The 27,300-nt window shown below is 40.8% G+C and overlaps 2 protein-coding genes across 5 annotated transcripts; one reads left to right on the top strand and one right to left on the bottom strand.

The window, feature by feature from the left end:
* Nucleotides 1-8: 8 nt before the first annotated feature.
* Nucleotides 9-16,380, top strand: c14h19orf54 (chromosome 14 C19orf54 homolog). 4 transcript variants are annotated; one of them, XR_005608216.1, is made up of 9 exons: nucleotides 14-465; nucleotides 697-901; nucleotides 3,938-4,006; nucleotides 4,227-4,351; nucleotides 4,572-4,701; nucleotides 4,806-4,876; nucleotides 4,992-5,144; nucleotides 15,319-15,630; nucleotides 16,285-16,380. XR_005608216.1 is itself a non-coding variant. In XM_039598345.1 (8 exons), exons 2-8 carry the CDS (start codon nucleotides 723-725, stop codon nucleotides 5,943-5,945), a joined length of 867 nt encoding a protein of 288 aa, XP_039454279.1. In that variant the 5' UTR covers nucleotides 9-465; nucleotides 697-722; the 3' UTR covers nucleotides 5,946-9,625. The 4 variants fall into 4 exon arrangements, 3 of the variants coding, with proteins under 3 accessions (XP_039454279.1, XP_031599888.1, XP_031599887.1); XM_039598345.1 differs by lacking the exons at nucleotides 15,319-15,630; nucleotides 16,285-16,380 and adding an exon at nucleotides 5,806-9,625 and having other exon boundaries at nucleotides 9-465; XM_031744028.2 differs by lacking the exons at nucleotides 15,319-15,630; nucleotides 16,285-16,380 and adding an exon at nucleotides 583-623 and having other exon boundaries at nucleotides 12-465; nucleotides 4,992-5,528.
* itpkcb (inositol-trisphosphate 3-kinase Cb) lies at nucleotides 8,344-26,033 on the bottom strand. The gene is made up of 8 exons (XM_031744026.2): nucleotides 25,567-26,033; nucleotides 21,779-23,116; nucleotides 12,610-12,709; nucleotides 12,127-12,340; nucleotides 11,743-11,947; nucleotides 11,120-11,221; nucleotides 10,514-10,585; nucleotides 8,344-10,393 (listed from the first exon to the last, which is right to left on the bottom strand). The coding sequence occupies exons 2-8, from the start codon at nucleotides 22,940-22,942 to the stop codon at nucleotides 10,184-10,186; spliced, it is 2,067 nt and encodes a 688-aa protein (XP_031599886.1). The 5' UTR covers nucleotides 22,943-23,116; nucleotides 25,567-26,033; the 3' UTR covers nucleotides 8,344-10,183.
* Nucleotides 26,034-27,300: the final 1,267 nt, after the last annotated feature.

The raw sequence follows: 27,300 nt of genomic DNA on the forward strand, positions 1-27,300 counted from the left end.
CGATGTTTAACATCCGTGTTCCATTTTATTATTAAATAATAATAATTTTTTCCTGTTGTAGCTGTTTCCAATCATTGTGGCAACATAATATTTTGTGTCACAGTTTTGGATAAAAATATAACATAGGGGCAGACATTCTGATACAATTCTTCTCAGAGTTCAGATTATGGTGTAACACATATTTTTGTCCGGGTTAGCTTAGCGCCAGCAGTTTTTTTTTTTTTAAATTCTTATAATTTATCTTTAGCTTCATATTTAACTAGCAGTTAGAGTCATATGTATTAATTTTGCAGTCGGTATTGAGATAATTTAGATGCACTGGAGGGCGGTATGTTTTTACGTTCCTGAGGTGTGACTACACAAAGAAGAAGAAGAAGAAGACACAGCGCGAGAGTAGTACTGCCAAATTTGGGGACAAGCCGGGTGTTGTTAGCTGGCTTTGCTAGTTAGACAAGTGGGTGTAGGGTAAGTGTGCGAAAGACCAGAAACGAAGTGCTTTTATATAATTTCTGCACACCAGTTTGCACTAAAATAGTTTCCAACATCGAATAACGTTCGTCATTTGGCCCTGTATGTTGACAGGTTTAGTTATTAGCTTATTATAAGAAGTGGAAGTTGGGCAGGTAGTTGCAGGTTCTGTAATTACACTGTTTATATTGGCTTGCTGTAGCTTGCCCCTAATTTCTACTTTCTCAGTCTACAATTCCTCAGGATAGGAGAAGATGTCAGTGGAATGCTCCCTGCCACCTCCACCGCCTCCACCTCCTCCACCTGCTCCATGTACACCACCTCAAACGTCAGCACCAAAGAAGAAGCTGTATCAGACTATAGCCAGCAGTAGGAGTGCTGTAGAGGGAGATCACACAGAGGCTTGCTTGCTGATCAGTCAGAGGGAGACCAGGTCAGGTTTTATCATGGATGTTTTCGCTTTGTGTGGAAAATTGCTAAATCTGCACATGAATTTTATTTTTAAGTGCTCACATGCTTGGCAGACATTTGTCACACAGTCATGCTCAAGTTGATCAAGCGGATCCATTGTGCAGTTCAAATGTTTCATTTGCCAACACAACCATAGAGGTTATTGGTTGAAAATCCATGTGCAGCATAATCAGCCATGACTGTGATAACTGATCTAATGTTTTTAGGGACAAACAACACAACCACGCGGTTTAACTAATCAAAGACACAGGAACTAAAAACCAAACATAAGAGGGAAGGATTCACCAAGTGAGTAATGTAACAGAGGGACACTTAACACAGAGACAACAACTTAACTACAAGATACAAGAAGACACTTGGGGAGGCTAGGCTAAACAAAGAGTTACCTATTAATAACCAATATAAACCAGAATTAAAGTAACAAGCTTAAAAAATAAGAACCTTAAGGAATAACAGTGAAAAGAAATCTAAAGTCCAGAAAACCTAAAACATAACAAAACCCACGGATCAGGACACATCTCCGAATGTACAGTTATATAATCCAGAACCAGTGAGCAGTGAGATAAAGTATTGACAGAGCAATATATGCATCTATTTTCTGCCACTTATGTGGGTGGTGGGGGAAGCAGACCTCCATCTCATCTTCCTCCATCTCTCCTGAGGGGACACTGGGTTTGCTCAGGAACATCTCAGAGATATAATCTCTTCAGTGTGTCCTGGGCCGGCCCAAAACACCTCTCCTGTAGTGTCCTGGAGGCATCCTGGTCAGATGTCTGAACGGATGAACTTATGAGTCGATAAGTATCCCACAGTCAGAATCAGGATACTTTATTAATCACACAGGTAATTATGTGATCACAGCTGCTCCAAGACAGTAAGAACAGTAACTAGCTAAACTAAATGAAATAATGCTACAAAGTTACAAAATATAACAAATAACTCTAATATACACAAATGGCTCTAATTATGAATTACAGTAAAGTAAAGAGAGACCTTAACTAGCTTGCAGTGAAGAACATGAATCTCACAGGGAGAATGAAGGACAGCAGTAAAGTGAGAGATTTGTTAATTTAATTAAAAAGTTTAAAAATAGTACACACACAGACACCACAATGCACTGTATACAAAGAGTGTGTTTCTCTGATGGTTATGTTGTTTTGTATTGAGTACTACTACAACTTTGCTACAAAGTTGCATTATCCTATTGTATTGTGATATTATTGTATTGTATTTTAACCCCAAGAACAGAGAGTTGCCTGAAGATATCTCTGACACGAAGTCAATAAAACTGAATGTCCAGTTTAGGGCAAAAGTCCTGAGCCAAGAGTGAGACCTTCTTGTCATTTTTTTAAAAAGTGGTCTTAAACAATACTTCTTCAGACTTTCTGAAGGTCTTTGAAAAGTTTTTCTTTGGACACTGGCTGCTTTTTCCACTCATTCTCAGTCCAGTCCTCCCATTTGACATTTATTCAGAGGAATAATCTTTTTTGTGCAACTTAATACTGACCTATGAATCATGGCATAAAAAGGGAACCTAACTCAAACCGTTGTCAGTGTGAGTCACGTTACAGACAAATTGGAAAAGTACTTACTTTAAATTGTATCTATGGGCACTTTGTTACTACCAGCCTGTTATATAAACACATAATTTGTTCCCATTTCTTTAGTTGAATCTATGAAAAAGTGTCAGACAATACAGTTTGGCAGACATGAAATAGTATTTTTGCTTGGTGTGTAGTGTGCTCTTAAATATTTGAGAGAACTGCAAAATAGAGGACAAAAGAAGTGAAAGGCCTAAAAACTTTAGCAGATGAAAAATATCTGAAAGCAATGTCCTTGTAGAAAAAAGGAAAAAATCCAGTAAAGACTGGAACCAGTATCAGATGGATCTGGCCTTTCAGTTTATCCATCTACTGTTCACTGAAGCCTCATCAGAAATGGTCTCACTGAAAGGGTGGCTTTCAAGAAGCTGTCCTTAAGGAAGGAAAACAAGCAGCTGACGTATACCGAATTACATGAGATTGAATTATAAATGCAGAGAAGTACCATCACATTTTGATCCACCGTCAGTCCCATCTGGAAAGCATCTGATTGGCATCAGATTCCTTTTCAGCATGACAATGATTCCAAACACACTGTCAGTGGAATAAAGGTGACCCTGATCCAGCACTAACTATGTGCTGCAATAGGTGTAGGCTGCTGGGGGATTCCCATGATGCACTGAGTACTTCTTTAGTCACCTTTCTCACTCACGATGTGTTAATAGACCTCACTGCATTGAATCATTACTTATTAATTATCTCTGGCTCTATTCCACGGCATGTCTTTTGTCCTGTCTTCCTCCCCTCACCCCAACCGGTCGCGGCAGATGGCGGCTCTTTCCTGAGCCTGGTTCTGCTGGAGGTTTCTTCCTGTTAAAAGGGACTTTTTCCTTCCCACTGTTGCCAAAATGCCTGCTCATAGGGGGTCGTATGATTGTTGGGTTTTACTCTGTATGTATTATTGTAGGGTCTACCTTACAATATAAAGCACCTTGAGGTGACTGTTGTTGTGATTTGGCGATGTATAAATAAAACTGAATTCAATTGAATTGAATGAAAAGCAGCCAGGGTGGCTCAAGACTTTTGCACAGTACTGTATATGATAGTTCTGTGAAAGAAGCTTTTTATAATGCTGGCATTTGACTCCTCAAAGTATCCTGAAACCGTGGCAGCCAATATAGCTATCAGCCAGTTGATTAACATGTGAGTATAAAAAAAATCAGAAAGCAGGGATTAGAAACAGTTGGGGATAGCAAACACTCACATGCTGTAAACTGCTACAGTTTTGATGCAGATAATAGGACACAGCCCATGGCACTGATGCTTAGAATTGATTCATGGCTGAGAAAAAAACTTTTTCTTTTGTACAAATTTCTGCATTTGTGTAAGTGCATCAGATAAACGGTTAACAAACTCCATGCCTTCATGTTATGCTGTGCCATTTGTTTGTTCTTCAGTTTCAGGAAGGACCTTCAGTGGATTCTGGTGAACACCTACGTGCCTTCACTCATTCAAGATGGTCCACAGTAAGTCATTAAAGTGAAGCGTCACTGTAATACCTGTCACTCAACACCTCAATCTATTTTTGGCTAAGAAGTATGTTGCATAGCACGCCTGTTTCCACAACAATTTTTAACTGCTATAGTATTTTATTGTTTTTAGTACTGAGTTATTTGGTTTACCTGAATCCTTTCACGTGAGTGGGTGACATATTTGTTCAGTGTGTTATTTCTGGTAACCTTGTAGGTGTGGTCTGGTGGCTTTGTGGATGGCTGCTCACCTACGGCAGCCACGGCTGAGTGTCGACATGGAGACGGTGGTTCAGACAGCTCTGAGCAGGGGATACACGGCTCAGGGTGAAATGTTCTCGGGTATAAAATAAAAATGTTTAAACTCTTCAGGTCTTTTTGTAATTGGGGGCAAAAAAATAGCACAAAAGAAACAGGTGGGGGCTGTGATTAAACATTTGGACCTTTTATGACACATTTTGCAGCTGATATTTAATTTAATGTTCCACAAGCACGTAAACATTCAGTTTCAAGCTGGTGAATTTTGGTTTCTTTATGTTCTCAATCTTTTTTATTTTGTCAGCTGACAATATGGCCCTGCTGGCAGAAGAGGTGTGTGGCTGCAAGGCCGAGCTCCTTTCGGGGGGTCTGAGTGGTAATAATGCTGCAGCCATCATCTCACACCTGTGGGGGAGACAGCCTGTTCTCATCCCGTATCCTGGACCAAACCATGGGGAAAGGGTTGCTGTGAAGCAAAAGCAGTAGATTTAGATTTGTAATTAAAGAGAAGCCCCAAACGCCTTGACAGTTTTTACAGCTATGACGAGGATTACAACCATGAGCCGTGCCAGCGTAGTGGCCACAGGGCGCACTGGGCAGTCGCTTCAGGTAAGAATGCTAAGTTAACCTAACCTAAGGCAGGGTTTATTATGTAGGATTTCCCTTTAAGTGAGCCTAGTTTAACTAATCAGAGCACACAGTAACAGAGTTTCATTCATTCCAGGCGTTCTCCTCGGAGTGGACCAGGGGAGTGTCAGTAAAGAGCACGCCCAGCCTGATCCCTCTCTGCCGTGGCTCTACCTCGCTGCCGACAGCTGCTCATCTTGTCCCGCCAGCAGCACGGCAATCAAAGATGCTTACATCCTGGCTAAGCAAGGTAAAAGCCTGCGCTACCAGCTGTGGAGTTTGGACACTGTAGCTCAGAGCAATGAGCAGCTGAGGATGATGGACCCTCAGAGAGCCAGTGATGGCACCAAGTATGTGGTTCCCAAAGGAGGGTTGGAGGCCGGTCTGGCTGGAAAGGCGGTGCTGCTCCACACAAGGTCCACACAGTGAAGCAGACACACAATATTTATTTAATTAAAAGGGCTTTAAAGTAAGGGTTATCAGGGAGAAGCCACGCCCACATGTTCAGCCATGCTCTGGTCACTGTTTTTGTAAAATGTGTAGTCGTTTTATAATTTTCCACTGACGAGGATTGTGTCAGTTTGACTGTAAAAAATTAGTTTTTTATAATAATCACAATTTATTTGGAGAGGAACAGTGTTCATGTCATTTTTGCCTGTTACACCACCAAACAGTTAAGAACACAGACCGTGTAATTTCTCTGGAGGAATTTGTTTGGAACATTTATTTTTTCAAACCAAGCTCAATCTTTCCAATTTTTCAATCAGATCACTGCGTTTGGAAAAAACGCATGCTCATAGCACAGTACCGAATACGCAATGATAAACTTAATAGTAACGTAATACTATTTTACGTCAGATGCACACCTCCAGGTCAATCGGCTCTCTGAAAAGATTCCTCTACCTCCTCAGATCCCAACTCTGCCAACAAGAGCTCAAACTGCCCCACTGACATCCTGAAATATGCACGAAACAGTCGTGACACAACTTTTAACTCTTGGATCAAACCATCAAATTCTCCCTGCTGCTTCCTTCTCGTGACAATCGGATGAACCCAGAATCTCAGTTTGAATCTCAGCTCCTCTCAGTTTGACATCTACTTCATTTTGCTCACAGTGTGTTTTTTGAGGATGGATTTTTCACAAAAACACAACAAGTTTGGGATGTATATAAATTACTTAGCAAGTTTGGATCAAGAAATTTCTGAATTTTGTGTCGCTTTTTTGCAGCATGCTTGGTGTTAAATGACCTTAAGGACCTTAAGTCCTTTGTCCAGATAAGTTTTTTTTTTTTTTTTATGGTTGCAACAAACCAGAATGGTCAAAAAACTTAAAAAGCAGTCCAACAATGTTTGTGAGTCACTGCCAGGCACTCGTGACACCCGGCTACAGGAGCACAGGGTGTGAGGAGAACGCACAATAAGCTTATTTAGAAATCTAAAATGACATAAATGGTAAATAGAAAGCATATTTTTTTATTTACATTTGTGACTGTGTGAAGGTGCAGGGAAGGTTTTCGTGTGTTTGCTATCATGTCTCATGCTGTCGCTTATTATCACACTTTACAGAGGCACTATCACAAAGTGCCTCTGTAAAGCACTTTGTGATTTTTATCTTGAAAGGTGCTATATAAATAAAATTTTACTTACTTTACTTACTTACTTGCACAGTAAAGACGGCTTTAAAAACATTTTGACAGAAAAACAATTGAAGGAGCAGGATGGGCATGTCGGGGGAAATTCCTCCTGACAGTGATAACAGTGAGCGAGGTGAAAAACCCCCCACTTTGAGCAGGAGTGGAGAAATAAAGTTTCAAATGTTGCTTTTCTGGCTGCTGTTGAGCTTGTTTAAACACTGCTAAATCAAACAGGTTTACTTTTCTGTTACAGATGTGTTGATAGTCTGTCATTCAAATGAATGCTTTTGTAGAGCAGAAAGCTTAGAAAATATGTCAGGAGATAAAAGCCTGTGTTGGTTGTTGCTGTATTTTTGCAGGTGCTGAAAACATACTTCTAGTTGTGCAGGTCCTCAATCATCCACATCACGGTAGTTTTAAGCGCTTCAATCAAAGGCAGTTCAAAGAATTTACATCCTCGCTCATGTGGCAGTGACTCGTCATTATAGGGCGAGTTAAAGACTGCCTCCAAGGTAAAAACCACACTGAAGAGATACTGAATACCTGAGACTCCTCATCAGCCTTTAGAGCTGAAAAAGCCTTTCAGATGGGAGGTGAAACCTCTATAAGAGCCATAAATGTTCAGTTTCTTTCAACTCAAATGCTCCAGACACTACAGGACACATGCTGGTTTTGACCCGTAACTCACACTGGCCATTAACGTGTGACAAGATCAGAAGACTTGTTGATTTTCCAATGCTGTCAGAATTTTGTGTAATTGTTGGGTGAAATCATGGTTTTCTCTCTGATTTTGAACCATTGTTGCACAAAAAAAAGAAAGACGCGCAAGTCATTTTGATCATGTGCTCTTAAAATGTGTGAGTAGACAAATGAATGTGAAGAGCCCATCAGTTTCCATGGGCTCAAAAATAATCAGATAAACTAAGATAATTATAAAATCTGCTCCGATGAACCTCATTTGCAGTCGGTGACTGCCTGAAGCCTGGCTGGATATTATGAAATGCTTTATTTCCTCCCTACAGGCCCGTTACCAAGTAAAAATCCGGCTTAGTTAAATAATTGTGACTAACCCATTTATAGGCTTACAGTTTGTCCCCCTTAAGAAGCTTGTAGGTTGTTTATGAAGCACCAGGTTTGCAGTGTTTGGCTGAATTTGAGCAGAAGCCATGCACAGTTCACAAATGTCCTGCTGCTTCTATCAGCAGTCACACCATCAAACACTCTTGATCCAGTTCCACTGGAAGCCAAACATGCCCATACTATAACAGTGCCTCCAGCATGTTTGGCAGATGATGCAAATCACGAGCCATTCCTCAGTTCTGAGGCACAGTATCACCTCTAAATGAGGAATTTCTACAGCCAAAATTCAGAATGATAAACTGGCACTTTGATTCCTAAATTACTTGTAACATTTTAAAAAAAGAAGCTTCTGTCACATCTACATAATTTCCTTAGGGATTATTAAAGTATTTGATTCTGATCTTCATTAAGGTGGTTTCCTTGTCTCTGCACTTTTGCACTGCTAATTATCTTATCAAACAAAAATAAACTGTCATCTAGTTTTTACACAAAGTTTCCTCCATCGCAGTTTTCAGGGACAGCTCAACACAAAATGATTCATCTGGTTTTATTTAGAAACTTGTGATAAAAGGTCACAGCTGACTGAACAGGACATATTCTTACAGTAGTGTTAAATTTATAATTAAATGTTAGATCATCTTGATTCCGCGCTCTTTTACAAAAGTATATGATTTGTTGTGTGTGCGTTTGCATGAAGACAACTGAAAAAAAATTACAATAAAAATCCCCCAAAACTCTGAAAACTCTCCACTTTCATTTTATTGTAATCCACGACCTTCTGGACAAAGCAGAGATTTATAAACAGTTTCAACAAGTCCATCTGTGCTTTCTGTGAAAAGCGCTGCCTTTAAAGTACAAAATGTGGTCACGAATCCAGTTTTCTTGCTTACAAAGCAGCACCCTCTTTGAAAACCTGATAGTTTGACATTTTACAAATATAGAGACTTTCTGGGCAAAGGTTTTTAACACTTTGTAAACACTATACTATCTGTCTCTCCTGGCATGTTTACCCTTCGGAGATGAAAAATCTAAACTCTTGAATTCGAATTCCAATCTTGTTAAGTCACGCGTTCACAGCACTCATGTGTGAAATGTGTGTGCCGAGTTAACCACACCCCCACCCACCCAAACAGTGCTGCCTGACACTGTCAAAGGAAGACTGGACACTTGACGTTCACCAACGCGTCACATTCCCATCGGGATCTGATGCACATGCTCACAAGCACGGCCTGCACGTATAACAGTGTCGCTTCTTTGTAAACTTTCAATGTTGCATACAAAAATGTTAAAACCCACATTCCTCCTGTCTATCCTAGCTTAATTATGTTTACAACGGTGTCCTTTAACTTAGTTCTGTTTTACTCAGACACCAGTCATCACTCGTACACAGGTTTTTGTTTTTTTTTTTGGTTTTGAGTTTGCGTTTAAGTCAGAGCCCACACGATCTGATCAGATTAATCGGGTAATTCCAGTTTCACAGACTAAAGCAACACTGATCAGAGAATCGAGATAACAGGCAGAAATATTTACGTTGAACAGTAAACCCAATACTTAAACCGCTGCTGCAGACACACAGATGCCCCGCATGTTTTGTTCAATGGCTTTGTGAGAATCCATAGTGCAACAAACTCCAGACAAACAAGGCTGTCGAGCTTCTTACTAAAAATCACTGCATTTTCATACAAAAGTCCAATTAAGAAAAATCTGTTTCTAAGAAAAGTTAAAACTGTGGGATTTCGATGTAAATCGATTCATACTTGGGTGAACTCTTTTGGAAGTAAAATAGCACGAGTCCACTGCAACTGGAATGATCAGATAGCTCAGTTTCTTTTTTTAAAAAAGCCAGGCACAGAAATCATACAAACACAGTAAGAAGGCTATACCAAGGCAGGGAAAAACAAAACAAAGTTAAATTAAACTGTATTTACATGCTGAGTTAGTTAACACGTGGTCTGACCACTGTTTTTAGTGTTGCTGTATACTTAGTCATCAAAAGTGGTCCATGATGGAAAAAAAACAAAACAAACAAACAAACAAACAAAAAAAACAACAACACTCCAACGCTCCTCAGAGGCTCGTTAAAAAAAAAACAACTAAAAACAAACACACAAACAAAAACACGCTCCTGTGGGTCAAGACCACGGCTGAGGAGGTGGCTGCTCTGGCCACCTCTCGCCAACAGAGGGAGCTGCGAGGAGGAGCGAGATGAGCCATGTTACAAGTGTCTCTGCAATAAAAAGTGACTGCTAGAGGTCCATGAGTGCAGAGGACTGTACTCTCAGAAAATAAACCACAGCCCAAGTAAAATAAAACAAAGTTACAATTGTGCTTTAAATTTAACAGCTCGTGCCATCTGCCCCCTTATTCCACATAATGCATAACGTTAACCTTTTGACATATTCCACTTCGCCCGCCCTTCTCACACTGGTACAAGTAGATAAAGTCACTTGGTGTGAGCCCTGAAAGGAGTAACTGAAGTGGTGGCCCTCTTTTAGCCATTCCTCTGTCAGTCTTAGTTTGTATAATCTTCTTCTCCAACGTCCCATTAGTCTCTTACTGCAGTCCCGTGTCTCGCTCAAGGAGTCTCCAGGAGCATTGTGCTGAAGATGTCTATGAGGTTGTCCAGTCCCCACAGGTAGCCGTCCTCCCTGTTGCCCTCCACCCAGGGAGTCCTGTGGTCGAGGGTTTGAGGTGTCGGCAAGGGGACCGTCTTTCCAAAGTCGATCATCCAGACTTTGGCTTTTCCTGAGGCGTCGTGCACGAACAGAAGAGAGCTGCCCACGACCTGCAATCGATAAACCAGCAAGACCAGTGAGTTTAGTTATGCAGCGTTGATGGGATTATATCAAATCAGCAACACAGACAACAGGTCCGTTAAAAGAAGTCAGAACAGAGTCCGTCTCACCTCGTGTGTCCTGAAGAACTGTGACTGCTCCAGGGCTGAGCGTAGTTCCTCCAACCGCTGCAGATAGAGTTTCTGAGGAAAACAGAAAAAAAGGACACAGGAACTGAGACTGTGGGACCAGAAACAGAAAGGAATTTGCAAATTGGAGCCAAAAAAACCAAAAAACACTTTTTGTTCTTCTTTCTTATTTAAAGGTAAGTGTAAAACCTTACATCCTTGTTTGATGCAGGTGCTACCGCGTGAAACAAGGATGTAAGTCCTGTATGGAGGACGTGAGCACAGTGCAGACCCGAGAAGCAGTGGAGCATAAAGCAGCATCTCTAACATTTACTAATGAACATGCCACATCTGGTTTGTCTCATTTGTACAAATCTAAGAACAAAGTAACAACTTCTTGTCTATGTGTCTGATGCAAGTCAGTGAGAGACTTCTCTAAATAACAGAACAACATGTTAGTGACCTTCAGAGGAGCTGACAGAGTCACGATAGCAGTTTCCTCTTCTTACAGGTCGAGTTAAACTAAGCAGCTGCTGATTCTAGCTGGTTTTTCCCCATTTTTTTGGCTTTTTGCATTTACAAAACGTAAGAACTGAACAAGTAACATACCAGAATCTGAGTGTTGCCATCGACAAAGTCCTCCAAGGCCTGCATCACTTGCTCTCTGTGCTTTGTCTTCTTAAAGTTGGTGTTGCAAGTTCCATCAGCTCTCTATATAGAAAAAAAAGGAAGAAAAAAAGGAAACCATCAAAAATGTCATAATGACTCACTTCAGCTTATACATGCTGATTCACGCTACTATCTGCACAAATGAAGGTTTTAACAGTTGTGTTTTGTTGAGGTTCGAGGTGAAAGCAAGTGGCTCTAAATAAATTTCACAGTCACAAAACTCGTTCAACTGGAAAATACAGCCGCAGCGAGCCTTTAATACACTGTGTCATCAGATATATTCTTTAGTCTCTGAGTAGCATGCAAATTCACTATTGGCACACACTGATAACCAGCCTCGGATTTATTTTTGAAAGAACAAACAGTCCCCCTAATGACTGCACATTAACCAACCACATTTTCCATTTCACCCCAGTGCACGTGGTCTGTCTTGTGAACAAACTGATAAGTGTTTACTCCCGCTGATTGGTTTACTTCTTTGCAGCAACAAGCACAGCTGTTTATTCTCTTGAAGCGGAGGTCTTCAGGCCAAACGTGTTTGTGTGTTCAGCATGACGTCTTACCTTAATGCCTTCGATCCGGAAGCCCAGGGTGGCGGTGGAGCTAAGTGTCTCCCTCCACTGCATGTACCGCGGTTTGAGGACACCCTGCTTGGCCCGTTCCTCCTCTGTTGGAGCCCCGGGGTCCACGGCGATCATTTTGTCGTACATGTCCTTCCTCAAACGTGGACGCTCCCTGGCTTTTGTCAGCTCCTCCTCCAAGTAAGTCCTGAGAGTTCGAGTTAGATTTCAATGTTTGCACAGCCTTCATTCTACATACACGATTCAAGAGTAAATATGCATGAAGGTAAATCCTTAAGGCTCATTTTGCCTTCCTAAGGCACAAGCTGGTTTTGGAAAAATGCTTTTTACACAAATACACTTTCTTTGTCACATGTCGAGTCATACCTGCTGCCCATTTTACAGTCCATGATGGAAGGAGAGTCAAAGTCAGCCAGCAGGTCATCCATCAGGTTGTAGTCGTGGTCGTCTTTTTGTACTACGCCGTAATATCCGGGCACATGGGGGCGCAGAGAGTCCGTCATTAGCTTCTGCAGGCACTGCTGCTCACACTCACAGTATCGCTTCAACAAGCGCCCGTACTCCCCAGCCTGGAAGTTACCTTGGAGAAAGATAGGGAAAGAAAATTAATGACGCATGAGACAGAAAGATCAGAAACTACAACATGTAGGTGCATTTTTGTTTGTCTGCAGATCTGAAGAAAAAGGGAGATAAAAAAAAAAAAGGCATACAAGTGAGCAGGATAGAGCTGGCCCTTAATCTTTCTGCTTGCCAGCCTTTCAGTAGATACGACAGTAGCATAAAATCTTTTGTTCTTTTCTTAGAAGGAACCTCCATATAAATGCGTCTGATATGCAGGTGTATACATACCTGCATGGCCAGCAAGCTGCACCCATGGGTAACGCTTCTTGAAGGACACGACAAAGGGGGACCAGTGAACCATGGTCTTCAGCTTGTGCCAGGACTTATTCTGGAAGATGAAAAAAAAACAACAGATCGTTTCATTGCCTTGTTTAAAAAAAAAGCATGGGCGGTCACACACATAATAAATCTGAAGCTCTGACTAATCAGAAAAGGAGCTTTCTTTCCTGGACAAAGTACTGAGCTGAGTGCAGGCCAAAAGACTGATTACTCATTAAAAGGAAAACCCAACCTGTACTGTCCTCATACCCACACAAACATATCAGTAGACATTGGACAGACCCTCCCCTTCCCAAGGCCAGGTGTGCCGCATACACGACAAAGCCCACTCATAAAACATTTACCAAAGCCTCCACTGTGGTGTCGTAAAACAGAACCTCTGTGTTTGCAAGCTTGTGGGTCTGTGTGCGGGTTACAGTAATCTGTGTTGGGAAACACTAGAACAAGGACAGTGTGCAACAGCCGCTTTGACGCAAGCAGTTAGACAGGCGCCTGATACTGATTGATTAGAACATGTGTGTGGGAAATCACAACAAACAGACAGCCAGTTCTGGATGGGAGTGTGTGTGTGTGTGTTTTACATTTCAGCTGATTAAGTCCTACAATGCTTCTATGCACCATACCGGTTTAAAGCACAGAAACAATTAGGTTAAACGAGCAGAAAGAAAATTAGCACTGGGCAACAAAACCGGTTTCTGCGAGTAATAAAATGCAAGAGGCCATAACCATAAAAGTTATCTTTTTTACAACTATTTCTGTCTGTGTGCGTGTGAGAGAGGGAGACATTGCTCTTCCCATTGCTCTACACTCCTTCCCCCAGCTGCTCTTTGAAACTGTCACAGTAAAACAGTCTTAATCCAGGAACATAAACACACTGGAAACACTGCGTATGTGTTTACCTCAGAAGAAGAAGAAGAAGGGGAAAAAATGCTTCAAGTTTAAACTGTTCGCAACAGTTTGAAAGCCTTAAAAACACTTTTTGGCTGAAGGAGAAGGAGCAGTTTTACGTATTGGGATGAAACTTTCCCAAGGGTTTTACTTTAATTTTGGATTATTTATTCAGGTATATTAGCGTGATAACTTGAATCAAACATGTAAGGTTGTAACCACTCTTAAGGACTAGAATGAGTGTGCATTTAAATCTTTTATCATCAGTTTATCAACCTCAGATCTCAGGCTGGATTACAGGTTTAATCTTAACATGAGATGGCACGAAGCCTACAATAAAAAGAAATGCTGCTTAAAACAGAGAGCAGGTCACTACCAGGAGTTTTAGCAAGAGGCCGAAGGTGAAGAGAGTCAACAAGAGACGGCTGTGGAGCGAATCTCCAGCGACACCCACAGATTCACCTTACCCTAACCTCGGCCTCCTCTGGGTGAAGAACAACACCTCACCACATGTGACGTACACGATTGAATTTTCAACATGACAAAAATTCCTCTTGCTCACTTAACTGAGCAAACCACACCTTCATTTGACCCACAGACAAACACTAATAGATGTGCAGGATCATAGTGATGAAACAATGCTATTCTCCATTTTCTCTTTTCTCACCTATTTATTTATTTCCACTGCCTGATGACACCCCTACAGTCTCTCAGGATGTGTTTGAGCTGATATTTACCCTAAACCAAATCTCTGATTAGACTTCAAATAAATAAAAATATATCAGCCTATTCAGCACATCTCCTCTTCTCTTTATTTGCAAAAAGAACAGTTATATTCAAACTCAAAGGGAAAATATCCAAATGAACCCACAACAAAAGCCAGCGACATTTAAACTTTCCACTCAGGCAAGAAAACTGTCACCATAAACTCTAGAAAGACTCTAGAAAGACATGCTCGACCTTTATTTAAACATTTTTAGTTTAGAGTTGAATTTTTGACTAGATTTCCTGCCAGCTGTAACGACATGCTGTGATTACTGATCACAGATAAATATTAGTTTTCTGAATGCACAAGTCCAAAAATACCATCCACCTGTGGCCCAAACAGAATCTGTTTACTTATCAAATCTTTTACGTCTTCTCCTCACTAATATTTAGTCATTACCAGCATCTATTTCCATCTTGAGACCAGTTCAGTGACAGAAGGCCTGAGCGGGGAGAAACGTGATGCTTCAGCCTCTCTTCTTTCACTTTTCTTGTCCAGGTCAGGCTCTCTAATGGCCCTATGCTGACAGCTTAATGTGCTGCCTCTGTGGAGCTGAATGCACCTCCTTAACAGCGGATGCACTGCCAAATACTAATGCTGCTAATATTCTTGTGGACATTAAGGCACTTTTAAAAGGGTGGTTTGATAAATGTTCAGAAGCCCACCAAAGAGCATATAAAGAGCTTTTGACGTTTCAGCTTAAACCGAAGAAGCCGTCCCACACACACACACGTTTTAAATGCTGAGGTCACATTTCACCCCACACAGTCGAATCCTCGCCATCTCCACTTTCTTTTATATAACTCATGAAAACTGTATACATAACTGTTAAGTTTACTCTTTGTTTTCTAAGCTTCTTTCCCCTCCCATCCAGCTTTTAGCTGATGAATGTACAAAGTAATCATATCTACACCCATGTGGGGTTATTTTTAAACTTTTTTCCTGCATTGAAACAGGCAGAGATCCCTTGCTTTTACCACTTTCTTTTTTTTTTTTTTCTGTAGTGCTCCCATCCCTTCTTCACATTTCCTAGACCTATGGGATGGAATTCCAGGAATGTCACCGGTGCTTGTCATGAAGGAACACGCCCAAACACTTCCCGGCACAGCACCTCTGCGATGAGCAGACAATGACAACAATGGCGCTGCTAGGAGACGTCACAAGGGCCACAAATTTTCCACTTTAGATGTGTAAAGCATCTAAAGTGCATCCAAGACAAGGACGGTGTTCATCTGCCACTTCAGTAAGCCCTTTAGCGGCGATTTTCCAGCATATAAAAGAAATGATTGCCCACTAAAGACTCACCAGTTAACGAGGTATTTTTTTTCTCTTCAAGTTAAATTACTCAAAAATTAAAACACATCTTTGCTTGTAAAATTGTCAAAAATAACACGAGTAATGTAACAGACTCTTTGCCTTGAACTATATGTAGACCATTTGTGGCTATGTGCACAGCCACCACCAAAGGCCACTGTGGTCAGGAAAAAAAGACCTATCTTCAATAATTATAGCCCATAATGAGGCCTGTAATGATCAGCTGGGTAAAACAAGTTGTGGGAGCTACTTCAATTTTTGGTGCTATTAAATTATAATGTTAATATTTAGTACACCTTTCCAAAACATTACTTTTAGCTGTTATAGCCACACAGTGATTGACACCAAAACCTCTGAAGCACTTAGTGTACAGCATGGTGAGCCTGCTGCTACTGGCTTACTGGCTTCTTAACCCAGATACAGTTCTTTGTGGCTGAACGCGTAACACATGCTGTAACAGCAACAACAGCAATCTTTTTTTTTGTTTCTATTTGAATACCCAAGTCTCTTTGATATAATCTCCCCTTATATCATGTTTCTGAGGAAGCATGACATCAGCGTATATTTATAACAGTGGCTGAGGTAGGTTAAATTTGAATCAGTATCTCTGCTCTCTCAATAATTATTTTTGGAACTTTTTCTTACCTGGCAAACAGAGCAGTAGCGGAGGAGGAGGCAGGTGCCGACACAGATACACACGACCCCGGAGACGACACGAGAACGCAACCAACACAAAATGCCCCCGGCCATCAGGACAGGGTCTCTTAAATCAAACGTCAGGGACGTGTGCCTCCCTGTGGGCATGAGATCCTTCACCGTCATCTATAACCTCCTATAACTCAGTCCACTGCCTGCTCGGTCTTCCTCTGGTAAATCACCTTCAGTCAGTCAGTAAATTTTTGGTGTTTGTTTGTCTCCTTTATCGCCCGATAAATAATCACTCATGTGTCTCTACAACCTCCTTTTTGTCACTCTAATTCACAATTTGCACCATTGCATAATTTTAGTACTCCACCCTTTGATTTCTTCACGCTTTCTCAATTTCTTGTTGCTGTCATCAAAGGTATCCACCAAGTGTCCTAAGGCTGTCCCTTTTCTGGCTCTCGCCACTTTCTGCCTGTTTGAACTAGTCCTCTTACTTGCAGTTCCTCCCTGAAATCATTCACCCTGTGTCCTCGAAGGCGCAAATCCCCCACTCTGCGAGCCGTCTTCTGTTTCTCCCAGTGTAAACCTTTGTTTCTCTCCTGTCTCACTCTCTCATCCTCTAATCCCCTCTGGGCCTATCCTGAGCCTCATGCTTAGCCAATCTCCTGCGAGATTCAGTGCAGGTGGGGGTAGAGCCAACAACCATTTCCATATAGTCCCAGAGCTCCTCTTTTGTCTGCATGATGAGCTCTTGACTACTATGCGGCCTACGGAGGTGTGCGTTTGTGCATGGGGACAAAGCTAAACCTGTCAGGCGACGACAGTCAGCTACGAGAGTGACAGCATACTGTATGCAAACCCGAAGCGTGCTTTCAGGTACTCTTAGAGCCCTTTTCTCAAAACTACTTTATATAAACCACATCCCTTTCCCTTCACTCAAGTCTTCAGAGCTCACGAAGCTCCACTGTGGTGGGCCAGTGAACGCACAGAAGATGGCACCGGCTTCAACCTCCGCCCGAAAACCATCTGCAGAAAAGAGACTCACATGCCTCTTTTATCTGATAATGTTTGAAATGTTTATTTGCATATGCCAAAAACACGGTATTACATCATCAGTTGAGATCACTGACAAATGAAAATACATTTGGTATTTGCTGGATTTGCTACTTTTTCCCTTTAATATCACCGTTTCCTGATTATTTGGAAGTATTCGACCACTTATACCTACGTTCAGTGTGTTCAATGATTTTCCACTAACGGCTGATTCTATTTGCAGAGCACATTTAACTATAAAAACATTATTTTGGCAACTCTTATTTACATAAAATTTGATATAGTTCCAGTGAAAACCTTGAGCTAAGAAAAGCAGCTCACTTTCCAGCTCGCATATTAAGTATTTAACTTGCAGATTTATCAGTGAAGGACTCCTTATATGGAATGGTCATTTTTGGTAACATTTTTCCTTCAGTAAAAAAAAAGAGCAATATCTTACGTGTGAGTCCAAATGTATCGGCTGGTTAAGTTGGCTTTTTGTTTGTACTTTACAAATCACACTAAAAGTTTGTGTTTGTGCATCAAGTCATAATAACAAAATTACTTATTTGTACACATGTGGACATTATGGCATATATAAGCAAAAATTGATTTGCTGGCTTAGAAAGGATCAGTGAGTCTTCTTCTACTGTTGTGTGATTTAATGATAGTGCTCTAGCGTTTATGACAGGAGGTTAAGTCTTACTGCTTCCAGGTTTTTGGGTTTGTTTGTTTTTTTAAGTGATCCAGTATTGTGTTCTTTAACTGTATGCACGTCTTTTAATTTTATGTAATGAAGGATATGATGATCCCCCCCACCCCACCCCCTCGAAATGCTGTGAGTACTCAAAAGCTTTTACTCAAAAGCTGTTGGTCTTGTTTTTGTTTATTTTATTTAAAAAGGGACAGTGTACATTGTCCATAGTGTGAATGTGCCAGATGAAGTCATACAGGCTCATTTTGATATCTTGTCCCTGGGAGATTGATGGAAATTATATACAGTAATAGGAAAACCAAAAGCGCAAAAGCACGTATTCAAAGATAAGATCCAGAGCACAACCATATAACATTAAAAATGTCGCACATTGTAAAAACTAAAGCACAAGTGCACAGTTACAAAAACAGAACAGTGACCTAAAAAAATACTCCAGATACTGACAACATGTTTAATGATCCAGTTAGGCACAGTTTTATAGGTTTGATATAGGGTTAAGAGATATGATGCTCTTTACTTCCTTAATAGATTGTTGATAAGAAACAGCCAACTTTCCAAAAGCAAATGATTTGCTTGTAAGTAATGGAGAATTTTTACTCGAGGCGTTGATACTCTTAGCCCTTCTGAATCTGGTGCTTCCTGCACCACTGGATTTTATTTCAGTGTGGGTGTTACATCTTAACCTGATACATCATGTCTCAGGTAATTCTGTGTTGTGCACATATATACATAAAAGCGAAGCTAACTTTTAACTAACGTGGACTTTCCTGCATCGTGGATTTTGTGTATAAGTGCTGTGGGAGTGATGTGTGGGACGGAAAACAAGTCTGCAATTGTTGCTCATGAGTGAATAAGCATGCACAAATAAGAATAATCATCGAGTGTAGGCTACGTGTTCAAAGTTTCACTGCATCTTTTTCATCTGTGAGCGCTCCTTCTTTTGTCTGCTTACTCTAATTTTCCTCTTGTTTTCCGTTCCACTGTATGTTTCACAGTGTCTTAAGAGGAAAATATTAAGCCTTTTTATATAAGTGCAGGCAAACTGTAGAGGGAGAAAGAGTGTCTCACGTGGAAGACATGATCATGCAAAAATATCTGCGCTGCTGTGCACAGCAGACGCCGGCAGGAATTTATATCTTATAGCATTCAAATGTCAGGGACAGAGTAGACACTGTTGGTGCGAGCGAACAACACAAGGAGAAAAAAAACACCATATATGGCAAAGACGTTGCCTAGCAACCGGCTCAGCCTTCAGCCCAATTTTCCATGACACACAATGAACTCTGAATGCAAGACGGCATCGCTGTGTGTGTGTGTGTGTGTGTGTGTGTGTGTGTGTGTGTGTGCGCAAGCGTGAACAAGTATCTGCTCACGTCACCTCGCGAAGAAAATGTTAGGTTTGTTTGTGAGCTGACGGCATGGCCACGGCCTTTTTTTTTTTTTTGAACAGCTAATAACAAACACACATTCCCCTTTCTATTAATTAGAACAAACAAAAGCGCTTTCCACACAACTGCACATATGACAAAATGTGCCCATTAAAACCAGCTGTTATCAGAAACCACAGGCCAGCGTCATCCTGTTTGTTACAACAGCTCAAGTGCAACTACTCAGGTTGCTCACTTCCTGGCTGTTGGTATAATAGCCAGGAAATTACACTGTCCACTGGCCTGCTCACTCAAGATATGCAATATGTGAATCAATGTGTTTGCAGAAATGTGTATCTGAACATGACAGAGGTATTTCATGGACTTTACACTAAATGAATGACTGCCAAAGGGGACGGTAAACATGAGGGGGTATTAAAAATTATATGGAATTTTATTTTTTCTAATTTTCAAGCAAAAACTTTCATTTCTTCCTTTTTGAATGTGAGGATTTAAAGTGTCTGTTTTATAGCACTGCTTGCGTGTTAAGACTGCTGAATATAGAAAAACAAACATCTGAAGATACCACACTGGCTTCTTAGAAGAGATTAAGGTGTGGTTTTTCTCATTTTTGTGATGTTTTACATTTGAAACACAAGTAGAAAGAATCTTTGATCTAAACTGAAGCGGCGACAGTAACAGACAAACATTTGTGGATAAAATGTTCATCTTTCAGTTGGTTGAGATCACTAGATGGGTGTACTCGATATGGATGTTATTTTTATACTTAATCTAATCAAGCCATCGTGACACAAGCTGTATTAAGTTTTTGCTGAATTTTGTTTTGTAAAACCCTGCATGATGGAAGAAAGCTGCCCACACTGTCTTTATTTTGACATTTAGACCTGGATCCTCACTCACAGGAATAATCAAATCATTAAACATCAACTGGAGCTTGTCTCCACCTCACAGTGATCTCAAAGACGCCTGTGTTTGGTGCAGCTCTTGGAGAAGGACTAAACAATTTGGAGAAAAGCAAAAGTAATATATGTTAAAGAGGAGGCTCTGGGGTGGTCTAATGTATGTCCGTGAATTTCAAATTGCACCAATTTTCATGGGTGACGCATTTCTCAATCTTTCCTGATCTATGAAAATGAATAAATAAATTAAAAAGGTGGATTTTCCGATATGACGGCACATCCACCGGAAGATCATTATGTCCTGGACATCACAGTATGAATCACAACACTGACAGCTGAAAATCTTTTGGGGGGATGTGGCCCTGCCTGAAAGCCTGGACATTCAGCATTCGCAGAGCCACCATGATGATAAGAAGATACAGATAGACACGTCCTGTTTTTAAAGCATTCCATGCATGGTAGTCAACAGTGCATCAAAGCTTCCTGACACCGGAGGAAATCATCACAACTTTCTACTAAACTTTAAGCTACTTCTCCCGGATGGAGGAGAGGAATATCTGTAAGCCTCTTGGGGCTTCATGATAAACTCTCTAATAACACCCGTGGAGGCTGGTCACAGCTCAAAGTGCTGACTGTAAACGAGTGACGAGCAGTTAAGAAATGCATTCAAACAATGTTTAAATGGTCCTCAGGCTGAGCTCATCAAAGCCATGTGATCATGTGGCATGGGTGATGGAAGGACACAGAAGTGGGGGCTGGCAATAATAACCGTTTTCCTCTCCTTTGGGTTTAAATTTGTTACAGTCATGTTTCATTATCAGGGCAGTGTGAGTCAAAGCCTTCTACCACACATGACACGAATTAGATCAAAAGTCTCTCCTGAATGAATGGGCCCTTTTCCCCTCATTTGCACCACAGCAGCTGAAAAATCTCCACCTCCTGGCAAATAATGACCTTTAATTATCAACGTGATACATATTAAACAAATTTCTGTTCTTGACTGTCTTTATAGCACCAGCAGTGACTGACACATCTGCTCTCATGCACCGTTTAAATCTGATGACAAAATAAAGTAATGGTGGTTGAGGCTGACACAGGATTCAGGAATGTTTACTGTACATTTCCTATGTAGGGTGTGTGTGCTAGACTTTAATATGTAATACCTAGTCAGTTACCGCCTTGTTTCATTTTCTTTTTGATTGATTTTAATTTTACAATCAGTTCCAATGTGATCACACCTAACAACATGTTTGTTTATGGAAGAATAGCTTCAATCAAATACTGTAATCCCATCATATATGGTCAATTACACAACATTTGCATTACTCATTTTTTGGTAGCTGAAGCAGTAAGACCAGTTTATGGTTTCTTGTCAGAGTCCAGCTGAAGGTCTTTTAAAATATGTATGAAGAATATATTGCAACTTTATAAAAGTTGTCTGTTGCGGAAGAAGACTTGAATAGACACTCACCCCTGTCCCATCCTCCGGACTGCACAGAGACCGGCTGGACTCGATGTCGCTGCCTGTGAAGTCGTCCTCGGACTCCTCGAAGGACGAGGCGGAGGACAGGCCGATGGAAGAGGAGTTGGACAGCTTCCTGGGGGACCGCATCAGAGCGGGAGACCCTCCGCAGCCGCTGTCCGAGCAGGGAGACTCGTCGTCCGGTTGAGGTTCCAGACAGCCGATGTTGGGCTCCGTTCTCAGCAGGTTCGATGCGACCTGGGAGCGGTTCGGACTGGGGTCTCTGGTTATGATGAGCTTGGGTATGGTTCCTGGAAAACTCTGGCCTCCTGGTGGACTCTGGCTGGTCTGATCAGAGTCCGTTTGGCTCTTTGTTTCAACCGGGCAGCTGTTGTTCAGTTTCCCGGTCGCTTTGGGTGTGCATGAAACAGTGCTACAGTCGGTTTTTGTCATTATAGCCTCGGCTTGATCGTCCCTAATCGAAAGTCCACAGTCGAAAAGTTGATCAGAGGCCAAACTAGACAAAATCCCCTCAGTGTCCGGGTCAGAGGTCTTCAGAGGGGGTGAGTGGGATGAACGCGGTCTATTTCCAGTTAATACTCGATCCTGAGACACAATGGGATCGTGGTTGCTTCCCCCCAGTGGCTTATCTTCCATGGCCCTCGTCTGGGGATCCGAGGCATTGTCCTCTCGCACGGGTTTCGGCTCCTCGCAGCCCGCACCGCTGACTTCACAGCTCTGACTTTCCAAGCCTGGTGCATCGGATGAACCAGCGGTTGCTTCACGGTTCACGACGTGCTGTGTCGGTTCAGCATTTCCATCTAGGCCGGATGGCGTGTCAAAACAACCCGCGGCTGCTCGCTGTTCCCCAACCGCCGACACGACCTCGTCCCTCGGCAACTTTCCTACTCTGTGGCCGCGGCGCGTTGCTGGATCTCCAGCTGCGTTTCCGCCACCCAAATCCGCTTCCCCGTGACTAGAGTCTCGCTTTCTCCTTCCCAAATACGACAGCACTTTATTTTTCATCGGATTCCTGTTTAACTGGTCACTTTTCGCCTTTTCTCCGCTCCCAGGTCTGCGGATACGGAGTCGACGGGCTGTCTCGCCCGCTTTCCATTTCGCTCTGCCTCGGGTGGCAGTGCTGTGCGATAGAGCAGAGCGAGTTTGGCCCATCCTGCATGCCGTAGTAGTAGAAGTGACCCAGACACACCCTCAGTGTTTGATTTAGAAAACAGATAGTCGAAACTACTTAGCCAGTGACTCCATCAAGCCACAGTAATCCATTAATCACACACTCCAGTCAGTGATATTGATCAATCCCTGTTAATCATCTGGGATTATACTGATCTGTGAAAACAAGGAGATGATGTCTGATTTAGTAAGCAAAATTGCAAGGACAATAGACAAACAAAACCCTAAACCCTTACCTTACCTAAAGAGTCCCCGATGACACAATGATAATATGATCCATAGCAGCACAAAAACAAAAGCACATTAAACCAGCGCCTGATTCAAGAATGCAAACTCGTATGTGCTTAATCACCCTTAAAAGTCACATATTATTTCCAGACTACAGGACAGAAACTGTCAGATGAAGGCTCACTGGAAACTGCACTGGAGTATAATTACAGGAAAATGTGACAAGAACAAAGATTTAAATATTACAGGGGGGGAAAAAAGCTGGTGTGGGGGAAAACTGTAACAGTTTCACTGAGATTTACTCAGTTTCACCATTAGTCACGTCTGTCTAATACTGCCCTCCTGTGTCTGGACACAATACATTTGTCCCAGTAAGCTTCATTTAGACTGCTATCCTTATGTTTCATTCAAAAAACAAAAAAAAAAACAAAAAAAAACAAAAAAAAACAGGGAATACTGGGCATAAAACAAAATGCTTTAAAGCATTGATATGTCCAAATTAAAAGTTGAAATAGTCTGCATTACATAATTTGGACATTTTCCAAAGCGAAAAACAATCACTTTAAATTAATATTTGAGAATTTGATGATTTAAGAAGACAAATGTAAAATGCTCATTGCTGCAACAGCAAATTCGCCCATCTAGATGGTCTACTTTTATGACGTAACTTGTTTCCACTGGTTAAAGGGTTAAACTATTAAGATCATTTCCAACTTATCTTTATTCATGGACTCTACAAGAGTACTTTTGTCTATTCTAATACAGCATGCAAAATAACCCACTTTTATCTTATACTGGACCTTGGTGCAGCCTGTGAAGTCATTTACTATCTGAAACACTCATAGATCCACTTCCCCTCCTCTTTAATTCAGATTTCTTCTGATTGGCTGCCCCTCATAAATAAAATAAGTCTTACTACCTGTATAGAAAAGATGGAAGTAGGTTGCATGTCCTGCATTCTTTGTAAAGGCCAGCAGAGGGCGACTCCTCTGATTTTTCTATTTTATTTTTAAGATAAGTTGGATACGATAAACACTTTATCCAATACTTGGAAAATTGTTTTGTTACAGCAGCTATTAATATTATTTCTGATGTGTTGATGGTCTTGGTTGGTAGCTTCAAGCCTTCTTGAGATAAAGTCAAACTTCAATTTTTTAAAATAATCATCTCCAATAAACAACTGTACGCTTTGATTGACAAGTTACTAGCCTACGGGGGTGCAGCCTCCCTCGGATTCTCCGCTAGATCCGCCTTGTTATCACGGTTAGTTTCAAACCACCAAGATGGCGACGGAAACAACGCTAAGTTCAGTGCTTCAAAATGGGAACTCATGAACAACAGGTGATATCACTATGGCCATGTCCAAGTCCATCTTTTATGTACAGTGTACCAGCAGGGTGACGCTTCAGGTTGCTGGTAGGCTAACCCCACTTATTTAACTTTTGTTCCTTTGTTATTTTTTTAATTTGAGCATCCACTATATATATATAAATAATAGAAAACAAGAAAAGCACTGGTTGTTCCCTTTAATAATGCATTTACAGTCGTTCTAGTCATCTATGTCAAAACACAGCTTCAACTTCCTCTATCTGCTCATAGGAATTGCTGTTTTGCAACATTTCTCATGTAAATACAAAAGACAGTAGTGTGTAAAAAGGGTCAAATCATGACTTTTCCTCTATCAGAAAGCCGTTTCAAGCCTTTCCGCCATTATAAATGAAACACAGTGAGGTAAAGTGATTGTTATTTGCTGTGACAGCTCAAAAGGAATGCTTACAGGAAATGAGACAGGAAGGATAACAATGGAAAATACAGCTCATACAGAACCACACAGTTCACTATATTCATAATCCAAATAATAACTAATCCTATATAATGACTCACGCTGGCGTGAATAACTGTGAATCTTGTGCCATCCGCAGGGGCTCATACAGTGACACATAGTTTATGGGAAGTTGATCATTTCAAAACAAGTCTTTAAAAAAACCCAACAAAATAAAATAAAAAAAATTAAAAAAAAAAACTCCCTCAAAAATAGATCTCCGGGTGATAAAGGCAGTAAAGCACTCCCATTAAAACCACTCATCTGTTTGTTCAATCAGCAGCATACTCTTTGTGGCTAAAATGGAAAACACAGCCAATCTACATGAAGAGACTTATCAGTGAGTCATTTGTTTAAAGGGCGGTTTGAGCTTGGGCAGCACGAGAGCTTTTTAAAATCCTGATTTTAACTTGGCCCTAAGTTAAAACGCCCGTACCAGTTTCCTGTGATCAAACAATAAGAAGAGACAAGTCTTATATGCGCGTTTTCAGCCAAGCAAAACAACCAAACGGATACAAGACACACACATACACACAAAAACTTGAGCTAATCTTACCTGACTGATCCTGAAGTGCTCCTCCGGTGGTACACAGCTGTTAAAAATAGCTGGCAGGGATGCAGAGGTTTTTAAAAACTCCTGGCAGGACGTGAAAATGATGATGTGTCTGTGATCATGAGCTGTTCAGCTAGTGTGTGCGAAACGCTGCTGCACGAAGTGAAGTATCAGCATGTGGTTAAAGTAAAAGAGGAAGCGCTGGTGAAACAGAGGCAAGTGTATTTAACGTTCAGGCTTTGTAACTTCCAGAGACACCTGAAGTGGCACAAGCTAACGAGCTTCCAAACACAAAAAACAAAAAAGAAACACGATTTAGCTCAGTTAAAAACGCAACCACGACCACAAGTACAGTAAATAAGAAAAGACCCAAGAAAAATGCGACCAAACAAAATGTTGTCACCCATAACAATCTTTATCATTTCTAAGAAAACGTTACAAACCTACTCAAAACGACACGACGGTGGCCTACCGGTCATTTAATGGCGTTACCTTCAAGTACACCACGAATTTTGGCTTTTTAGGCGCTAAAGTAAAACCGTTTGTAACCTTTTTTTTTAACAGCGTTTACAGTTGAGAAAGGTTTATTTTCTTAGTCTGGCAAAACAAAAGCGTAAACATCGTAAAAGCAAGGTAGCTTAAAAATAATTATATTTGCATTTTTTGTATTTGATATTCAAGAAATACCAAAGTTGACCACCCAGAAATAATTTTGGATTTCTTACATTTAGAAGAATAGTATGGAAATTTGTTAATGCCCATTATTTCTTTTTATCTATCTGTAAGTAAAAATTAATAAAGTAAAAATTAATAATCAACAACATATTGTTGAAATTAATTTCAACAACTTTAATATGTTGAAATTTCGACTTAATGGCTAAAATTTTGAGTTATTCAGATGTAAGTTGAAATCTTGAGATATTACCCTTTTTTTTGGTTTTAGTGGTGAACAACAGAACTAGCGGTGTGCGATACTTTTGGTATTGATCCGATACTAAATAAATACAAGGCCATTATTGCCGATACCAATACTGATACCAATACTTTTAACTTATAAAGGAGGCTTATGTAGTGAAGAGCAGTGTGTAATGATTTATGAGATGAATCATCATGAATTTAAAAAATTCTGATTTTAATGACTGTGAATTTAATTTCCACAATAATCAATTAACACAACGAAACACACCTTTCAACTTTTCATGTATTTTGAAACTGGGTTACTTTAAGACCTGGAATGTAAATGTGCTTGTTTATAAAGCACTTTGGCTCAACTTCTGTTGTTTAAATGTGCTATAGGACATAAATAAAATAGACATGACAGTCAACACAAAAAGGTTCAGATAGTTTTCATGTGCAAGCTGGAGATATATTTTTTTATTTCCTAAAAAATAATTTATCAAACAGAATTCAGTGGGCTACATGCTAAACTTACAGGATAGAAACAAAATATTGATCCTGTCATGATTGTGTCGATCCAATACCAGCGTTGGTATTGATATCGTTGGATTGATATCTGGAAACACTGCACTGGACTGTATTAACAGTTTTTGGAAAATTCCTTTACTATGTTTTCCTTATAGTAACTCACTATTTAGATTTTTATTGGGGCTTTTTTGTGAAGTTTCTGTTAGATTTGGTCGTTTGAGAGATGTCTGACAGCACTCAAAAGCAGCACCTTAATTTTCAACATTTGTGGCTGAACACGTTTGGCTTTTACAAAACACGTGAAACATTAAA

Source organism: Oreochromis aureus, linkage group 14 (assembly GCF_013358895.1).
Source record: "Oreochromis aureus strain Israel breed Guangdong linkage group 14, ZZ_aureus, whole genome shotgun sequence".
NCBI lineage: Eukaryota > Metazoa > Chordata > Actinopteri > Cichliformes > Cichlidae > Oreochromis > Oreochromis aureus.

Bases quoted from the DNA above. Each gene is read 5' to 3' on its own strand.
- c14h19orf54 (XM_031744028.2), top strand. From the start codon at position 723: ATGTCAGTGGAATGCTCCCTGCCACCTCCACCGCCTCCACCTCCTCCA. The intron at 902-3,937 runs GTCAGGTTTTAT...TTTGTTCTTCAG, and splicing joins ATCAGTCAGAGGGAGACCAG to TTTCAGGAAGGACCTTCAGT. The intron at 4,007-4,226 runs GTAAGTCATTAA...GTAACCTTGTAG, and splicing joins CTCATTCAAGATGGTCCACA to GTGTGGTCTGGTGGCTTTGT.
- itpkcb (XM_031744026.2), bottom strand. From the start codon at position 22,942: ATGGGCCAAACTCGCTCTGCTCTATCGCACAGCACTGCCACCCGAGGC. The intron at 12,341-12,609 runs GTATGTATACAC...TCTTTCTCCAAG, and splicing joins GCAGCTTGCTGGCCATGCAG to GTAACTTCCAGGCTGGGGAG. The intron at 11,948-12,126 runs GTATGACTCGAC...TCGAACTCTCAG, and splicing joins GACTGTAAAATGGGCAGCAG to GACTTACTTGGAGGAGGAGC.